This window comes from Penicillium arizonense (assembly GCF_001773325.1).
Source record: "Penicillium arizonense strain CBS 141311 chromosome Unknown PENARI_contig039, whole genome shotgun sequence".
Lineage (NCBI taxonomy): Eukaryota > Fungi > Ascomycota > Eurotiomycetes > Eurotiales > Aspergillaceae > Penicillium > Penicillium arizonense.
The window spans coordinates 103681-120400 of record NW_019173316.1 but is presented as its reverse complement, the minus strand read 5'-3'; the positions used below and the strand labels follow the sequence as shown (position 1 = coordinate 120400).

General features: G+C 47.5%; 8 protein-coding genes across 8 annotated transcripts; 5 read left to right on the top strand and 3 right to left on the bottom strand.

The window, feature by feature from the left end:
- Positions 1 to 113: 113 nt before the first annotated feature.
- Positions 114 to 800, top strand: PENARI_c039G08368 (uncharacterized protein; the record flags this gene model as incomplete). The annotated part of the gene is made up of 2 exons (XM_022637041.1): positions 114 to 216; positions 271 to 800. 2 exons carry the CDS (start codon positions 114 to 116, stop codon positions 798 to 800), a joined length of 633 nt encoding a protein of 210 aa, XP_022483102.1.
- Positions 801 to 1430: 630 nt separating this feature from the next.
- PENARI_c039G10839 (MFS transporter) lies at positions 1431 to 3002 on the top strand (the record flags this gene model as incomplete). The annotated part of the gene is made up of 1 exon (XM_022637052.1): positions 1431 to 3002. The coding sequence occupies one exon, from the start codon at positions 1431 to 1433 to the stop codon at positions 3000 to 3002; it is 1572 nt and encodes a 523-aa protein (XP_022483094.1).
- Positions 3003 to 5377: 2375 nt separating this feature from the next.
- On the bottom strand, positions 5378 to 5847 carry PENARI_c039G07780 (uncharacterized protein; the record flags this gene model as incomplete). The annotated part of the gene is made up of 2 exons (XM_022637039.1): positions 5378 to 5446; positions 5518 to 5847. The coding sequence occupies 2 exons, from the start codon at positions 5845 to 5847 to the stop codon at positions 5378 to 5380; spliced, it is 399 nt and encodes a 132-aa protein (XP_022483125.1).
- Positions 5848 to 8012: 2165 nt separating this feature from the next.
- On the top strand, positions 8013 to 9701 carry PENARI_c039G01757 (Zn(II)2Cys6 transcription factor domain-containing protein; the record flags this gene model as incomplete). Its single annotated transcript, XM_022637021.1, has 4 exons — positions 8013 to 8095; positions 8153 to 8471; positions 8719 to 9030; positions 9084 to 9701. The coding sequence occupies 4 exons, from the start codon at positions 8013 to 8015 to the stop codon at positions 9699 to 9701; spliced, it is 1332 nt and encodes a 443-aa protein (XP_022483111.1).
- A 435-nt stretch (positions 9702 to 10136) lies between these two features.
- On the top strand, positions 10137 to 10723 carry PENARI_c039G08744 (uncharacterized protein; the record flags this gene model as incomplete). The annotated part of the gene is made up of 3 exons (XM_022637043.1): positions 10137 to 10218; positions 10275 to 10443; positions 10489 to 10723. The coding sequence occupies 3 exons, from the start codon at positions 10137 to 10139 to the stop codon at positions 10721 to 10723; spliced, it is 486 nt and encodes a 161-aa protein (XP_022483091.1).
- A 2154-nt stretch (positions 10724 to 12877) lies between these two features.
- Positions 12878 to 13267, top strand: PENARI_c039G00374 (uncharacterized protein; the record flags this gene model as incomplete). Its single annotated transcript, XM_022637016.1, has 1 exon — positions 12878 to 13267. One exon carries the CDS (start codon positions 12878 to 12880, stop codon positions 13265 to 13267), a length of 390 nt encoding a protein of 129 aa, XP_022483092.1.
- Positions 13268 to 13846: 579 nt separating this feature from the next.
- Positions 13847 to 14281, bottom strand: PENARI_c039G00443 (uncharacterized protein; the record flags this gene model as incomplete). Its single annotated transcript, XM_022637017.1, has 1 exon — positions 13847 to 14281. One exon carries the CDS (start codon positions 14279 to 14281, stop codon positions 13847 to 13849), a length of 435 nt encoding a protein of 144 aa, XP_022483117.1.
- An 841-nt stretch (positions 14282 to 15122) lies between these two features.
- On the bottom strand, positions 15123 to 16337 carry PENARI_c039G12152 (uncharacterized protein; the record flags this gene model as incomplete). Its single annotated transcript, XM_022637055.1, has 1 exon — positions 15123 to 16337. One exon carries the CDS (start codon positions 16335 to 16337, stop codon positions 15123 to 15125), a length of 1215 nt encoding a protein of 404 aa, XP_022483128.1.
- Between the last annotated feature and the right edge of the window lie 383 nt (positions 16338 to 16720).

Genomic DNA, 16720 nt, shown 5'->3' with positions numbered 1-16720 from the left:
ATGCGGTTCAGTAAAATTCGTAAACATTATTGCTCACGAGTCCTGTGCGGATCTAGGTCCTCGAGATACAGACCGGTTTGGCTCTCTTTATGTCTACAGATTGAATTCTATTAATGAATATTTGCTTTTTCTCCCCAGCTCCTCTACGCTATGAGCTTGGTGACGGTCATACCTACGACTACGTGGAAGGCGTTTTCCCTTATGAGTTGGCATCCGGTCAGTGCCCATCCCTAAAAGCCCAGCATACGCTGCTTTCTGACCATCTTTCAGAAATCAAGGATCTCGTGCCGTCCAATGACAAAGGTTTCTCATATTTTGACCCAGAATCGGCCAAGGCCTCGCTGCAAGCAGTCGAAGACCTGGAAAACTTCATCGCCAGTGAGGGACCCTATGACGGAGTCCTAGCTTTTAGTCAAGGTATGATGTTGGCATGCACCCTTCTGATGCGTAATGTCGAGAAAAAGAAACCGTTGCCCTTCAAATGCGCTATTTTCTTCTCGCCTCGCATGGCACCATTGGACTATGCAGATCTATGCCGTGGCGTCTTCACGGAGATCGAGACCAAGCGGGTCACCCAAGCCATTGAGATTCCAACAACCCTAGTGTGGGGCTCAATGGACCCACACGCCCCTAAAGCAATCGACATGCAGAAACTATTCACTCGCGATGGTCTCTCGACTTGCGTTCACGATGGTGGTCATGAGATCCCAGGCTATGCACTGAAGAAGGGGCTATTGGATACGGTCAATGTGATCAGGAGAACAACCAACCAAGCTGTGCAGATCTTCCCTCGGGAGTAATCGTGAAGTATGAGATATTGTTTTGGCTCGCATGGAGTCAGGGCTTTCGTACATGCTAGATGCTATTCGAGAACTGCAATCCTTGACCGATACAATAGAAGACCAATCATAACAGTCAGTCACATCTCCCAAGATCGTGAAACAAGAAAGTAGCTGAATGATCACAGCGTGTATGGCACCAGTCCTAAATAAGCCTTATCATATTCCTTGTCCTGTACCCACGGTGTGGACCTCCTGCAGGTAGATCAATGCAAGGGGTGACTTATACTTTCCTCAGCCCATCTTGCCGCAAGATCTACAGTGCATGCACCGACTTTCTCCACATAGAATACCTCTCTATGTAATAGATACATGTATAGGATTGCCTCAATCCGAGAACTTTGGGTATACACGCATATCAATTGTAAAGAGGCTGACGTGTCCCAAAGAAGTCCTGCAAGAGCTCATATTGAGTGTCTCCTCACTCCACACAGCATTTCAAGGTGCATATTACCTTTCAAGCGAAGAAAATTCTAGCCTTTAAAGTGTTGTCTTTACCCCCACCTCCCCACCCGGAGGCTAGTCAGACCGCAACATCATTTTCCCTTTCCAATCGATCCGCCGGACCACTTTGGGTCAAACGGCTACCTCATGGCCTCAAAAACGTCTTCCGATAATGCTAAATCTTCTCAGCCTTGGAAGACTACTCTCTTGGGCGCGGTATTTTACCAGGGTGATCTCCCACTAGAAGTCATCAACCACTCGTTTAGCGGGTCTGGCAGCAAAGAGGATCCCTACCTTGTTGGCTGGTTGCCTGAAGATGAAGGCAATCCTATGACCTTTCGTGACACCAGAAAATGGCTCCTAAACCTGCTCGGTGCCTTCTCTGCGTTTACAGTTGCACTCGCGTCCTCAGCCTACTCAGGTGGGTTAGCGAAAATTACCAGGTACTTTGCAATAAGCGACGAGGTCGCCTTGCTAGGGGTCTCGCTGTTTGTCATCGGTTTTGCCGTTGGTCCCCTTTTGTGGGCTCCACTAAGTGAGAGCTATGGTCGCCGCTATGTTTTCATCGCAAGTGGCGCCGCGTTGATCGCAACTCTGGCTGGCACAGCGGGGGCACACAATATCGAGACCCTGCTGGTGTTGCGATTTCTCGCCGGTAGCTTGGGTTCTGCGCCCATGGCCATCGCAGGAGGATTAATTGCCGATCTTTTTCCTCCGGCAAGCCGGGGTCTGGCTCTCGGGCTATTCGTGGTTGCCCCTTTCTTAGGGCCAGCCTTGGGGCCCATCATCGGGGGCTTCATGGTGGAAAGAGGGGGATGGCGTTGGGTTGAGGGGCTTCTGGCCATCATTGCATGTGTTCAATGGCTGGCAATCCTTTTCTTCATGCCTGAGACATACACCCCTGTCCTCTTGAAACGACGAGCGCAGCGGTTGTCCAAGCTCACCGGCCAGATATATCGCAGCACAATGGAGGTAAATCACGCCGCTTCAAACATGATGGTTACCCTCTCTCGACCTTGGGTGCTCCTTTTTCGTGAACCCATTGTGCTCCTGATATCTATCTATATGTCCATCATTTACGGCACCTTATACATGTTTTTTGCCGCATACCCTATCATCTTTCAGAAAATACGTAGATGGGATGAAGGGCTTGGTGGACTGAGCTTTTTAGGAATCATGGTCGGGATTCTGTCCTCTATCCCTAGCATGTTCATCGGCCACGCCCGCTACCGGAAGAAGGCATCTAAAGGGGCCAAACGGCTGGCTCCAGAAATACGTCTCCCCGATTGCTTCATAGCTAGTATCGCCCTCCCGATCGGGCTCTTCTGGTTTGCCTGGACGAATTCTCTTAGCATTCATTGGATCGTGCCTATCCTAGCTGGTGTTCCATTCGGATATGGGTGTATCATGGTATTCTTGCCTTGCTTGAACTATCTAGTGGACTCCTATACCATCTACGCGGCCTCGGTGCTGGCAGCGAATTCCGCTTTGCGTTCACTTTTTGGTGCGGCATTTCCTCTCTTCACGGGCAAAATGTATGAGAATCTCGGGGTTCACTGGGCAGCATCGGTTCCTGCCTTCATGGCACTAGCCTGTGTTCCCATACCATACTTGTTCTATGTCTATGGTGCTCGGATTCGAAAAAGATGCCACTATGCTGCTGAGGCAGATGCTTTTATGAACCGTATCTTGGGTCTGTCCTCTGAGTCGGCCCCTTGAGGAAGAATCTACCACGTGAAGCAGGGAAATATTCGAAGCTGTCTCATTGTCTGAGATGCCAGATCACTGCCATGCCTGTCTGAAACAGTCCTTTCTCTGAAAATTTTCATACAGAAAAAATGGAAATCCAAATTTATTGAGTGGGTGCATGTCCAAGTGATTGGAAACTTAATAGTAACGGTGCCGTAGAGAAGGCTATGTCCTACAAAATGCCGAAGGATAGAAAGCACCTCATTCTTAAACCCATGGAAAATAGCCAAGGAACAGGGTCTATTGTATGATGTTACCAGTAGCTGGCGGGCTGGCATTTGCGGTAGATTCACGCGCTTATAGAACAATTTACCCGGAGCTCCCTCGTTTAGGAATTAGAATACCATGCATTCACATGTCCGTCCTCCGCAAAGATCTTTGGTTTTGGATAGTCTCTCTTCTTGATCACAATCACCGTCCCCTTCCCCCGAACTGCGGAGTTGCCCGTTACTTCGTAGGAAATATTCTTAGGTCTAAGTGCTGGTCCAATTAGACCTCCCTTCTAATAATATCGAGCTGACTTTGCAAAGCAACCAGAAAGAAAAAGAAGTAACAAGTGACCAGAAGTGATTTTCGTAGACCGGTATGTGACTTAAACTCGACGAGCTGCATAATAAAGGACGGAGAAAAGCCCCCAATGTTTGCCAGTCGCGTTCCACATAGGTCTATGACAATTCTTATGCAGGTGCGGCTAGGCCGGGATTACGAATGTTACAGAAACATCGAGTATTTACCGGTGTTGGAATCTGAGGGATACAGTATTTCCACCGGCTGTTTTTGCTTGAAAATACAAGCAGAAATCCAATGTGAGGGGGAAAGGAGACAGTGTGGGGCAACGTAAGGTTGGCCAGATGCATAACGGGGTTGACCATCGACTTCTTCCGCGTGGAGGGGTTGTACTTTTCGGCATCCAATCAGCACAGTTTAGGCGGGAAATAGTCCAGTGCGGGCCAGGGTCAACTCTCTTGTCTTTGTGATAAAGTTCTGCTCGAGCTACGTACAATTATCCCGATTACGGACGCGCGAAGGGCTTCATCTTCTGCAAAAAATCAAGATGAAGGACCTCACAGTTTGAATCTAATCCCCGGATACTCGCGGAAATGGAGAGACTTCAGGAGCTGCAAAGAAATGACGTTAGACAGATGGGAGCATTCACGTTGACCACTTCAGTTCCTGCATAATATAGCTACCCAACGACATCATGGCTCTCACCGAAATCTCTCTCCCTCTACATCCAGCCAGACCGCAATAATTCCACAGACTCTATCCCTTCCTCGCCTAGCCCAGAATATAGATGTGGGAAGACTCCCAAACATTAACAAACCACTCGATGACTGGGATACAGATTCTGCTATACCACCAACATTTCCGACGGTTGTGATCGTAAAAACTGAAAACCGTGGTATCCCTACTTGACCAGGATGATCAGGATGATCACTTCTAGCATGTATTAGTCCATTTGCATGTCTATGCCCTGCACGGATGGAGGGTACCCTGAATTGCTAATGATAGAACACCTAACCCGCACCTTATTAACTAACACCTCCACAAATCATTCATCCCCACGTCCTGTATACCTAAATGGTGGTTAGCAAAAACCTAAAATCTTCCACTAATTTTCTTGATCGAACCAGCGGTGACATCCATTTGGGACATATTATACCCAGATTTGTACCTACAACAGGGAACTTGCTCCTGGTCCCATTCATTTGGAGAATATATATACATGTAGCTCGGTTAAAGAGGTCGCTTTCTTCGGTGTGTGGTTTACGGAACCGAGATTTGAATGTTTCCCACGTCTCCGAAATGAGCAGGAAGCCATCAATTTGTCTTGTTTGCAAGATCAACGTTCTACATACGCAAGATATTTATTTATGAGTATTCGTATTTCCCCGATTCTCATACTAACCGCCCACTCTATCCAAACCATGAAGCGGTGTGAGTTGGGCCAGGTGGCTTGCTTGCCGCTAAATGCAATGCTATGAATCCATACTGCATAACACCGCCAGTCATATCTATCACAAATGTAATCTATCATAGTGTGATACAAGGAAGATTTTATATTTGCTTAAGCTTCTGATAATCCATCCGTTATAATGTGAAAGCCTTCGCATTCGCGATGAAATATAGGGAAACCTGTTTAGAAAGGGGAAAACCTATATCAAGGCAAGGATAAACAAAACAATACGCTGCTCCTAGACACGCTTGCAGTAATAAATATAATTGTACCACCTGCCATACAAGTTGATGGAAGTTAAACCTATTCATCATCTAAGCTGTTCATCATATCCTTATCAGTATAATATCATCATAATAACCGCTTTTAAGATAGAAAAGATCATCACTCACGCATGCACAACCAGCTGGGCAAATTGTTCCATTAAATTGTCGACCGCTTTAAGCGAACCTTCTTCCTATTCATCATATCACAGTTAATACAATATCATCACAAACACTGCTCACAACATAAAAGACTATGACTTACCCCAGTCACAATCTTCCCAGCCAATTGTCTTAACTCAGCAGGAGCAATATTGTCAGCCAGGTGATAAAGCTCAGGATTAGACCCCACAGTATGGGCTCCAGCGCGAAGGTCCTTGGCAAATTTTGTCAAAGCCCTAGACACTGCTGCTCTGTCACCCGTTTTGGTAGCTCCCTCGGTATTCAGGACATCCACTTCCAAAGCAGTAGCATATTCCTTAGCCTCAGGAATCTCAACAGCAATCTTAGCAATAGCAGCTTCAAGATGATTATATCCATCAGGCGTTCTCTGAATTAGGGTATTTGACTTGTCTTCTCCTACTGATAAACCCATTGATGCTGAAATAAGCAATGTGATGATAAAAATTGGTCGCATCTTTGATGTCGTGTCTTGTTCTTGCCTTGGTGTTGGTGGAAAACACTTGGATTCGTAGAAATGGAAAAATTATGAAGTAGGGTACACGATTGGAAAATTGCATTGGGACGTGCTTCCTTTTATATTTCGTTGGTTTTCTTAATGAATTATTGGCAAGTCTACTCATCATCTGATGCTTGCCCTCGCTCATGAAGACCTAGGTTAGCATATAAAGCCTAAAAGTTTAATTCAGTTACACAACACGGAGACTTATGTCAATATTTACGGTGCACAATTTCGCTAGTAGCCGTGTGTCCTATTATATCAATGGAATCTCGCGAGCCTAGTCACATCCGGACCAGACTATTGCTAATTATTCGCGCTTTGACATTACACTATTGAATTTTCAACGGTTTAGCGGTCTGCAGATCCTCCCGCTTAAAAAGAGGTGTATGCTTTGATGCGCTGTCTTGGACCCTGCGAAATAGGCCCGCACTGCTGGCAGGAGCCCTATAGAAAGAAGCACTACAAGCTCTACCGCATGCACCCCAACTCCACAGCAGCAAAGATACCCACGTCTTGATCGTACCATTCAGTAGGGTTTCCGTCGCCTCGTAGTGTTTTTGATTGACATAAGAACCGTGCATTGTCTAAGGACGACCAGCCAAGGATTGGGACACTTTCTGCAGGCTGTCTATATATATTATTCGTATCCACTAGGGCGCTTGGCTCTCGAGGGGACGAGATAGTTATCGTTACACTCATCTACGCCGATTAAAAATATAAACACCTTAATAGCTACTTCGCAGGGCTGTAAAGATAAAATCTACTTGCAGGGTAGACGGCCTGTCAGTTAGGTAAGGAAGAAGGTAACAAGTCTAATTATGGCAAGACTGTTTCTTAAGAAACCCTCAAGAACCAAAATGAGACACTCTATTTAACATGAACTCTACATAGTCTACTCGGAGATCCTCCGAGTCCCGAGTAGCCTGCCTTGACATTAAAAGTGGGGCATGCATGAGAAGAATTCAGCTGAATGCAAGAGGGGGTTCAGCTGGTGTGATACCAGCGAGGGATATGCAGATGGTGTGACAAAGGGAAGGCCGCGGTGTCTATGGAATCGCTCTCGCCTCACCGCCCATTGCCCGCGGCAAGGCCTCGATTCCCCCGAGGGATGCTGGCAATTGCGAATAGCATTATGAAAGAAAAAGATCGTAACAAGGGCTCTGCCGGCACGTAGGTATTCTGTACCTTCATCGCACCTAGGGAACTTATTAAGATAGTGGCGCATCTGAGATTTCATCGCGAGACTCGAGGGAGCTCCACGTTCCGCCAAAAACGCCGCCAAAACAGGACTGTGACGAATATTACCACATTAGGCGTGGCGGACGTCTCAGCCTTGATCATAGGACGATTGGAAGCCCTAAGATTACGAATGTACGAGATGCGATCGCAGACGATGTTGACTTTGACCCGTCACACCCTCAAAGCAATACCCATGTGCAACGTCTGGCTCGAACCTCATCTCAGGTCGCCACCGTCACCTTTAACTGACAGATAACTGAATTCCAAGCCTTAGAGGACGCCGTTCCCGGAGGCCATTGCAAGACGGCCGCAAACATGAATGACTTGGCGGAGATCTTACTTGGGTTATTCGTTCCCTGGGGCCAGCTGCCAGCGCTTTTTCAAAAGCACGCTAATGCTGTGCCGACGAAACGCGATGCTTGCTCCCGAATATGCTACTATACAGACAGGATAATGTCTGCCAGGTGGTGCTTCCTTTCTAGGCTGCCGCCGCAATTAGGAGAGTGCTTGGGTTCAGGCTCAGGCTCACTAAGTAAATGTGCGGGAAAGCTGAACGATGAAAATTTATCATGATTTGTGCTACACCGGTCGAATATCTGCATATCGACATGGATCATGTACACAAAATCTTCAAAAGATAACAAGGTAAATGTGCATAATTTATGCAAGTCAACGAGATTACAGATTCATTAGACGCGTTTTAGGTGTGCCTCACTCGCTTGTGAAATAAATAATGTTATAGGTGAAGCTAAGGCGGTGAACCCAGCCCCTATCCAAGGCCAGCAAAATCTGATGGTTATGTGTTCCTATAAGGCAATTGAGCCTCCCGAGAACTGAAGATGATTTCGGAAGCAAAGTCTGCAGAAACGAAAGCAAAGAGGACAAGCCATTCGAAGGTTCGCTCGGGCTGCCAAACGTGCAAGTAAGCTTATACGCGGCTCCTATCACGATCCGCGACAACTAATATATCACTCGCCAGAATTCGCCGCAAAAAGTGCGATGAAACTCACCCCTCGTGTCTCAGGTGCACAGATGCGGGACAAGTATGCGAATACGTGGAGGCCCCCGACCGGCTTAAACGCGGCATGCGAGCCATACACATACAAGCCGTCACCCCTAACACGGCCCCCAAACTCGTTGCACGACGGTTACTAGATCCAAGCCAAGTGGGTCTTTCACCCGCCGAACGGCAGTTCCTCGATTTATTCAAGGTGCATACTTCTAGAAAATGCACCGGGTCGATGGTCGATGACTTCTGGCAGCGACTCGTTCACCAGGTCGCCGAGGAGGAACCTGCTGTACGACATGCAGCTGTTGCTATGAGTTCTATGCATTGGCAATTTATGCAAGAGGCCAACCCTTCCAAATCGAAGCCTAGTGTAGAGAAAAGCTCATCTTTCACTCTAGCGCAGTGCAACAAGGCTCTTGTTTCTTGTTTCTCTACGGCAGAGACTAGCGAAAGGAGATGCATATACGACACGCAGCGCGCATAGAGAGGCGGTTCTTGTTTCATGTATTGCGTTTGTGTCACTGTCTCTCTTCCAGGGCGATGTTAAGGCCGTGACCTCACACCTACGGTCCGGTTACAGTGTGCTTATGGAATGGCAGAGGGTCAATTTCGACGGGAATCCCTCGGGGCTGGTCCTAATGCGCGCGTTCTCAGATCTACAGCTACACCGAATTACATTCTCTCAACCACAGCATGATATAGAAGCCGAAGCGGACGATTTGCCGCTGTGGCAGGCGATCACCGTATGCCGGCCTGTTCATGAGTATTCGGGGGTGTCTGAAACTGATTTCTCCATTGTTCTTGGAGCGGCTATCACGGCAAACTATCCACAGGGATTCGAACTCCGTGTAGGATCAAGCCTACAGGGTTGAACACTGCCCTTGCCGATCTACTTTATCAGAATAGCGCGGAAAAGACCTTCCTGGAGAGACTATTAAACTGGAAGAGCGAATTTCATGCTTTCATTTCGACACACAGAGATACGTTATCGCCACAAGACCGCGGCCCGTTAATAATGATCGAGCTATGGACTATGGTCAGTGATGTCTTACTTGCTTCTCTCAAGAGGCCCTTGGATGAGATGTCTTATGACTCCTCTTTGCCCCTATTCCAGCGAATAAATGAGTTAGCGGCGCTTTACTTGAGCTTGGAGGAGCAGGTTTCGATGTTTTCTACTAAAGCTTTGCTTCTCCAAATCCTTCATTTCAGTGCCACCAAGTGCCGAGACTGGCATACGCGCCGGGAGACGTTATGCTTAGTGCGTAACTCTCGGCGGCGAGAAGGTTTCTGGACATCTGATCATTTCGTCGCTTTATTAGCATACGTTTTCAAACAGGAGTCTGTTGGTTTGACGCCTAGTGATGTGGTTCCTCGCGCAGCTCGTATCGACTTGTTGCATCTCAGTCCATTGGATCAGAACAAGTTCAATATATGGTATCATCGACCTTGCACTCCCGAGGAGGTTGCCAATGGTGCTGATATCCATGGAAACTGGACAAAAGTAGCGCTATCAGTTTGATGGCACCAACAAGTCAAAAAAAAAAAAAAAGGACCAACCAAGCAATTAGCAAGCGATGACATTTGGGGATTTAGCGGCTCTGTTGACCAAGCGGTTGTTAGGAACGACAAGGAAGAGTTGTGACATGATACTATCTGGTCAGCTGATCTCCGGATTAGCTCAGGTCGCAGTGAGTTGGGCCAGGCTGTTCAGGCGACGCTGTGAGTGGGATCGGGTTGCTCAGGTCTTGGGTCTTCGTGAGCGAAAGGCGGCAATCGGTGAGCACTAAACCAGAATTTGAAAGCCAAGATTTGCGAGACATTATCCGGTATATATTAAAGGTGAGCGGGGATATGGCCGAATGCGGGTTAGTGTCTCCTGGTGGGGCGCTGGGAAAGAGAGAGAGAGAACAGAGGTAAAGCTGATTTCGAACATTACTGTACTCCAGATAACATTATGCCTTCAAATTCAACTTGTCCGGCTATTGTTCATGTTCGAGACTTCGTCGAGCATGTCGAACCGGACCCTACACGTCCCGGTAAAGGGCTTCCGATGCAACTCCGTAGAACATACCGCTAAAGGACATTCAATCAGAGGATGTTGAACAGGAGGAAATTCCTACCCTGGTTAGGTATTTTGATGAAGGTAACCAGTCCGACCATTACAAGCCAAACACCTTTATATATTCCTCGGGATCGTTCCTGACTATCTCATCCGAGGACGAGGAATTTCATATTATCATCCACGCTCACACTTTGAACCGGTAAGTTTACCTCATCTCTTACAGAACTAGGCTAACACAATGTAGTCATCCGGGCAATGAAGAAGATACAGAAAAATATTTTATGCACTGTCCCGAAGCTGCTCAGCCCACAGTGGCGTTGCTTGGTGTTGTTCTTGAACGCGGTGGTCCACTAAACCGCGGGCCAACTCTTCTTCACTACCGTCTCCAGACTACGGTTTACAACTCCGCTCGAACCTATCACATCTTTCCAGTCACCGCGTACTTCAAAAATGGTCAGCGGTGGGTGTCCCACCACTGATCGCAAATTCCTATGTTTTCTTAACAGGTCGCATTTTTGGCCTCACAAAAGAACATCGCCAATTAGCTATGATCACAGATGATATACATTTTCTCCCAAAGCCAAATCATCATTTACCGGCTACGCCTTCCTCGACTGGTAAACGGAAGCGTGTTGACCGTTGGTCCCAAAGGGCTGGCCCTCAGACCCCGACTAGATCGGCGACGAGTTCGCGGACCGAGCCACTCCCAATCACCTATCCGGGACTGCATTCCCCGGAAGTGGACGCTCTTGATAATGAGGACGAAGAAAACACACAATTAACATGGCCAGAAACCGCCGACGAAAACGAGCCCTCACCAGAGGCTAGCACACCACCTCCTGAGAGGCGTTCTCGAAGACGACGTAAAACATCATACACTGATATACTTACACAATCGAAATACAATACAATGGCTGATTAGCACATTCCTGGTTATTCTGTTTTCTAAGGTGTTGCGGCTATTAGTCATACTACATGTCTTCTCATTGGTCAACGCTCCTTTGCATTGTCAAATATCAGTCACACAAAACCTCCCATTTTCCGGATTTTCTCGTCCCTGCCCTTCCATTTCATCGTTTCAGGGCCACAGCGTGCGCAGCGCGCGTCACCAGTACCCGAAACAAGCTAAACTCTTATTGGGGCAAGTGGTAAGATATTGTCCACTTATAGATCAGTTCCATGTACGAGCTAGCCGTATCTGGCCTAGCGTTGTCTCGGGTACGGGCCGAGAAACAAAGTGTGAGTGTCTGAGGGGTAAACTGTTTTCGAAAATCGCTGTACTCTTCAACCCAAAGATGATGTCTTTCTCACGGTTTGCCCCGTTATTTCAGTCCAGGAAGGAGATACCCTTGGGAGATTTGGTGGAGTGATTCGGTACTCTTCAGAATGTACCGTTGTCTACGGTATACCTGGTCCCGAAGAAAACATTTGGCTGGATTACTCCACGGTGACTGGGCCACTAAACCTCATGAAGGTATCAGCTCCTGGAGGTGACTCCAATGTTCGTCTTCAGTGGGAGCTCATTGATGGACGGAGTGAAGGGAAAGCGCATCTCATGTGGAAAGTCTCGGTCGTTGCTCTTCGGGCAATTCAACCATTTGAAGAAATTGTTCGCGCTGCTCCTCAAAAAGAACAATTTCTCCTGCACCAGTCGCCGGCTTGCGCAAAGCGAGGATCACATCCGTGAATCTTCTACAACAAATAAACCATGACGATCAAGCAGGAAGCACAAGTGGTGCTAGCGGACCCTGCTCTGCTTGAAAAAATTGACAAATTATTCGCTTGCAATGTTGGAGAATACATCAATTTACCACAATTGGTCGTTGTCGGAGATCAATCCAGCGGAAAGAGCTCCGTCTTAGAGGGCCTGACTAAATTGAAATTCCCCCGGAATAGTGGTCTGTGTACTCGATTTGCAACCCAGATCATATTTCGGAGAGAACCTAGCTTGAAAGCGCGGAGAATTACGGGCTCCATCATCTCAACAGGACACGACGATGGAAAGATGGAGGCTAGTTGGAGCAGATCTGACATCGATTCATTGAATGAGAAAGGATTCGAAAATATGATGGCTGAGGTGGGTCTATATTCTCCCTGAACGCAACCTTGAATGCAAAATTAAGCTTGTCCTAAGGTTCACGTGGCGATGGGCCTATCAACCTCAGTGGAAGACAACCACCTGCCCACATTTTCTCCTGATGTTCTTCGGTTGGAGATAAATGGACCTCATGAGGATCATCTTAGTGTCATCGATGTTCCTGGAATTTTCAAAACCACAACACCTGGTGTGACTTCAAAGTCAGACATCGCCCTTGTGAGGGACATGGTGCTCAACTACATGCGCAATCCTCGATCAATACAGTAATATTCGAAATCGGATTTACCCCCACACTCTCACATGTTAATTCTGAATCCCTATTTGAAAACACGCTAACCTTGATCCGGTATGGTGGTCGATCCCTAATTTCCCAGAATAGAACTTGTATTTTACATAACGCTGGTGGGACGTAGACTGACGTATTTTACACGAAATCGCCATACGCATGCCATCTCTGTGCCCCTCTTCTCTCGTGCAACAGGCTTCTTCATCTCTGAATTACTCTTGAGCGTTACCCCGCGCAAGGCCTTGCAATATGGCTCCAAGACTTCCCCTGTCAAAGCTACATCTCATCCGTGATATGATAGAGAGCCAGTCACTAAGCACGTCTCAAATGGCTGAAGAAGCTGAATGCAGCAAGGTTACGATCATCAATATTCGCAGGAACTTACGGCAGTTCGGAAATGTCCACGCACCACCAAATCGAATAGGCCGGAGACGGACCGTAACGCCGCCGATGATCGAGGCCCTCTGCGACCACCTGTCTGAAAAGCCTGGTCTCTACCTAGATGAGATGGCTGTCTTTCTCTGGGATGAGTTCCACACACTAGCCACAACCTCCAGCATCAGAAGAGCCCTTGTCGCTAGAGGTTGGTCGAAAAAGACTGCTCGGCAGCAAGCCAGGGAGCGAAATGGTGACTTATGAGAGTATTATTTGCACAATTTATCAGACTTCCAATCATATCACCTAGTGTACGTTGATGAATCTGGGTGCGATAAAAGGGTTGGATTCAGGCGAACAGGCTGGTCACCCCTTGGCGTGGCGCCCATACAAGTATCGCAGTTCCACCGCGACCAGCGATATCAGATACTGCCTGCGTATGCCCAAGACGGGATCGTGCTCTCGCGTGTCTTTCGCGGTTCAACGGATGCTACTATGTTTGAAGACTTCATAGCCCAGCTTCTTCACCGAGCCTAAATCTGTTGTGATTATGGACAATGCATCGTTTCATCATTCAGAACGGATTGCGCAGATGTGTGCGGACGCGGGGGTGATATTGATTTATCTACCGCCCTACTCGCCCGACTTAAATCCGATTGAGGAGTTTTTCGCTGAGCTAAAAGCTTTCATTAAACGTAACTGGAGCTACTATGAAGCAGATCCTGATCAAGGATTTGATGCCTTCCTCGCATGGTGTATTGATATTGTCGGTGCAAAAGAAGAAAGCGCTAAAGGTCATTTTCGACACGCAGACTTGAAGATTGAAGAAATATTACAAAGGTCCTAGATGCAGCCTTGGTTGAAACCGAGTTCCCGCGACCCTGTCGACTTTAGGATTTGGAGCACCCTATCGTTTTGGGCCGATTTGCGAGACATGCCTGCAAATTCTCCCAACACACCGCGATTCAGAGAAAGTCCTGGTAGGTTGGACGCCCGGCGGTGATGTGCCAGCCCATCCAGAAACTGGTTCGCAGCAGCATAGCTAAACTGGCCTGCAAGTCCGAGGACACTCGACAAGGACGAAATCAGGACAAAGAAGTCCAGATCCATGTGTTGTGTAGCGAGGTGCATGTTCCACGCACCCAAGGCCTTAGGCGCGAACACTTGCCAGAAACTGTTCATCGTTGTGTCATGAGCATAGGAGTCTCCCAAGACGCCTGCACAGTGCACAACTCCCACTATGGGGGGCCATTCTGCTGTAGGACAGAAGAGCGACATCACTATCTCAAGACTGCTGATATCTGCCCGTTCAACTCTCACGTTGGCCCCGCAACGCCGCAAATCCAAAAGAATCGCGTGATCTTCCGGAGACTTTGGTCCTGATCGGCTTACAAGCACGATATGTCGAGCCCCTCGCTCGACCAGGTGTCTAGCCAAGTGTAGGCCTAGCCCACTTGTACCGCCAGTGATGAGATAAGTTCGATCCCCTCCCAACTTCAGCGCGTTTTGTGGGGCTGCATAAACATGGCTATTTTCCACTCCCTAGTGTCGATTCAAATCGCACTGACCTGCGTCCACACTGGAGTGCTTTTTTGGCGTTCTGGTTGTCGGATTATTGTTACGACACTTGCCCGGGCGCTCTAGCCGAACAGGCCAAAACAAGAACGTTATGTTCTAGCATGCCCGGGACCAAGATAAGTAGCCCGCGTCGTTAGGCTATGGGGGATCATTGCCTGGGCCCTAACATTCCTAAGCCCCAACATTATTTCTCATAGAATAAATGATCCAACACGGCCGGAAACAAGTAACAAGCCCCCTGGATCCCACGATGAAACGCTTTAGGACCTCAAGGTAATAACAATAGAGGAACTACAGGTCCTCTCGAAATCAGTTTCACCACCTTATTCTCTTTGGTTCTTCTTAAATCTTGACCAGATCCACTTTGGTCTACATTTGGCATAGGTCATTTTTGACTGTCGATTAAGAAAAGGGCGATGAGCATCGACTAGCTACATTAGGCCTGGCGTCAATAAAAATAGAGTTTAAGAAACAATCAAAGAGAACAAAATGGTGAAACTGATTTCGATCCGCCCAATATGAACAAAGAATCAAAAGGCATTTACCAGAATGCAAAGCATCTAACCTCTAGGCTCTCTCTGTTATCCCGTTCCTCTTGGCCTTCAAGCTCAAATGAGCTGTGAAAGGCACCGCAAGCTGCTATTCCTGGGGACGTATCCGTGATATCCTGTGGCGCTCGGACAGTAGCTTCCATCTCGTTGTCAAAGAATTGTATAATGAGGACTTCAGAAGGATTCTGGTCAGATATGAAATGCCAATTGTGTGTTTTCCCTTCTATATCGCGCGGTCCGTACGCTGAATAAGCCCAAGTTTGAAAAGGTCCCAATTTGCATTCATCTTCCACGGTTTCGTTTTGGATTGGCTTTTCCGGATCTTGAGGGCTTTGTTGGGCAGGACGAATTGTTTTGAAAAGTTGAGAAGGGATCTCACTGTCGAGGCACCTGTCCAAGACTCCGACAGGGACGTAGTCAGACTTTGGAAACGTATAAGATGGTGCAACGCCAAGGGGGTCTCGAGTGACAGTCTTGAGAGGGCGCCAGACGGAGAAGTAAGCAAAGCGTGGAATCTGCTCCTCCTCGCTATCCTTTCCTCTATAATGATTTTTGAGATCATTCCAGTCAACACCAGCACTGAGCAATTTGTTCTCAGCTTCAATCACTGCTTCTGCTGCCAAAGCCAAGTCTCTATGATGCTTTCGAATATAAAGCCGGGCGCCCAAAGGCGTCACGTCAATGTGTACCTTTGGGGCCGGGGACGCGGAGTTGCCAGGTTTCGTTCCAAATACACCTGCACAAGGCTCTCGAGGAAGGTTCAAAGGAACTTCGCCTTCGTTTTGTTGACAAGATTTCTCCTCTGTCCGAGGGGCCACAGACTCGGAGTACAGCTCGCTTCTGAGGACCACCCCTGTTGTCACAACAGTTTTACAACCTGTAACGCTTTTGAGAAGATGCTCGACTTCTGGGATGTATATCTCCCTCAGTAACTTTTCATCGTTCCAACTTGAACGGTCGTATGGGGCTGAATTAAGTCTCGAGACATGATGACGAGCAGTGAAACAATGACTGGAAAGCTTATAGGGAGAATCATCGCCAAGCTCTAAAGAAGGCCGAAGGTCTGTCACAGATAGAAAACCAGATTCATTGAAGTTTGATAGAGCAGGCAGAGCCAAAGGTGATGCTGCTGGGATTGGGGTGGTGCCTCGTGGGACATAATTGAATTTTCCGCGCCTTGGGGCAGCTGTTGGTATAGAGCCCATCTTGAGATAAGGTGATCGTTGGATGAAAATAAAAACTGAATCAGAATCGGTCGAAGTTGAGCCATAGCTTTATAATCACCTTGATTAATTTGTAAGGCGGTGATATGTTCCACGAGGCTTTAGACGATATTATACCATGTGAGTATTGTGACAAGTCCGTTACCAAGTCATGTTCGGAATTTTGATGATCATTTTTGAATTGTACGGAGTACAGAAAGGTGTTAACCCTTAGTAGGTAGTTTCGCGTAGTGCTTACTGAATATTGATAACTCGATATCCTGGTTTTCGATCTGATGATAAACCTGTTCTGCTTACGGAATATATTGGTGGTATCTGTTTATGAAATATTTTATCAGAAATACCTAGCAAAAACGATCTTTACA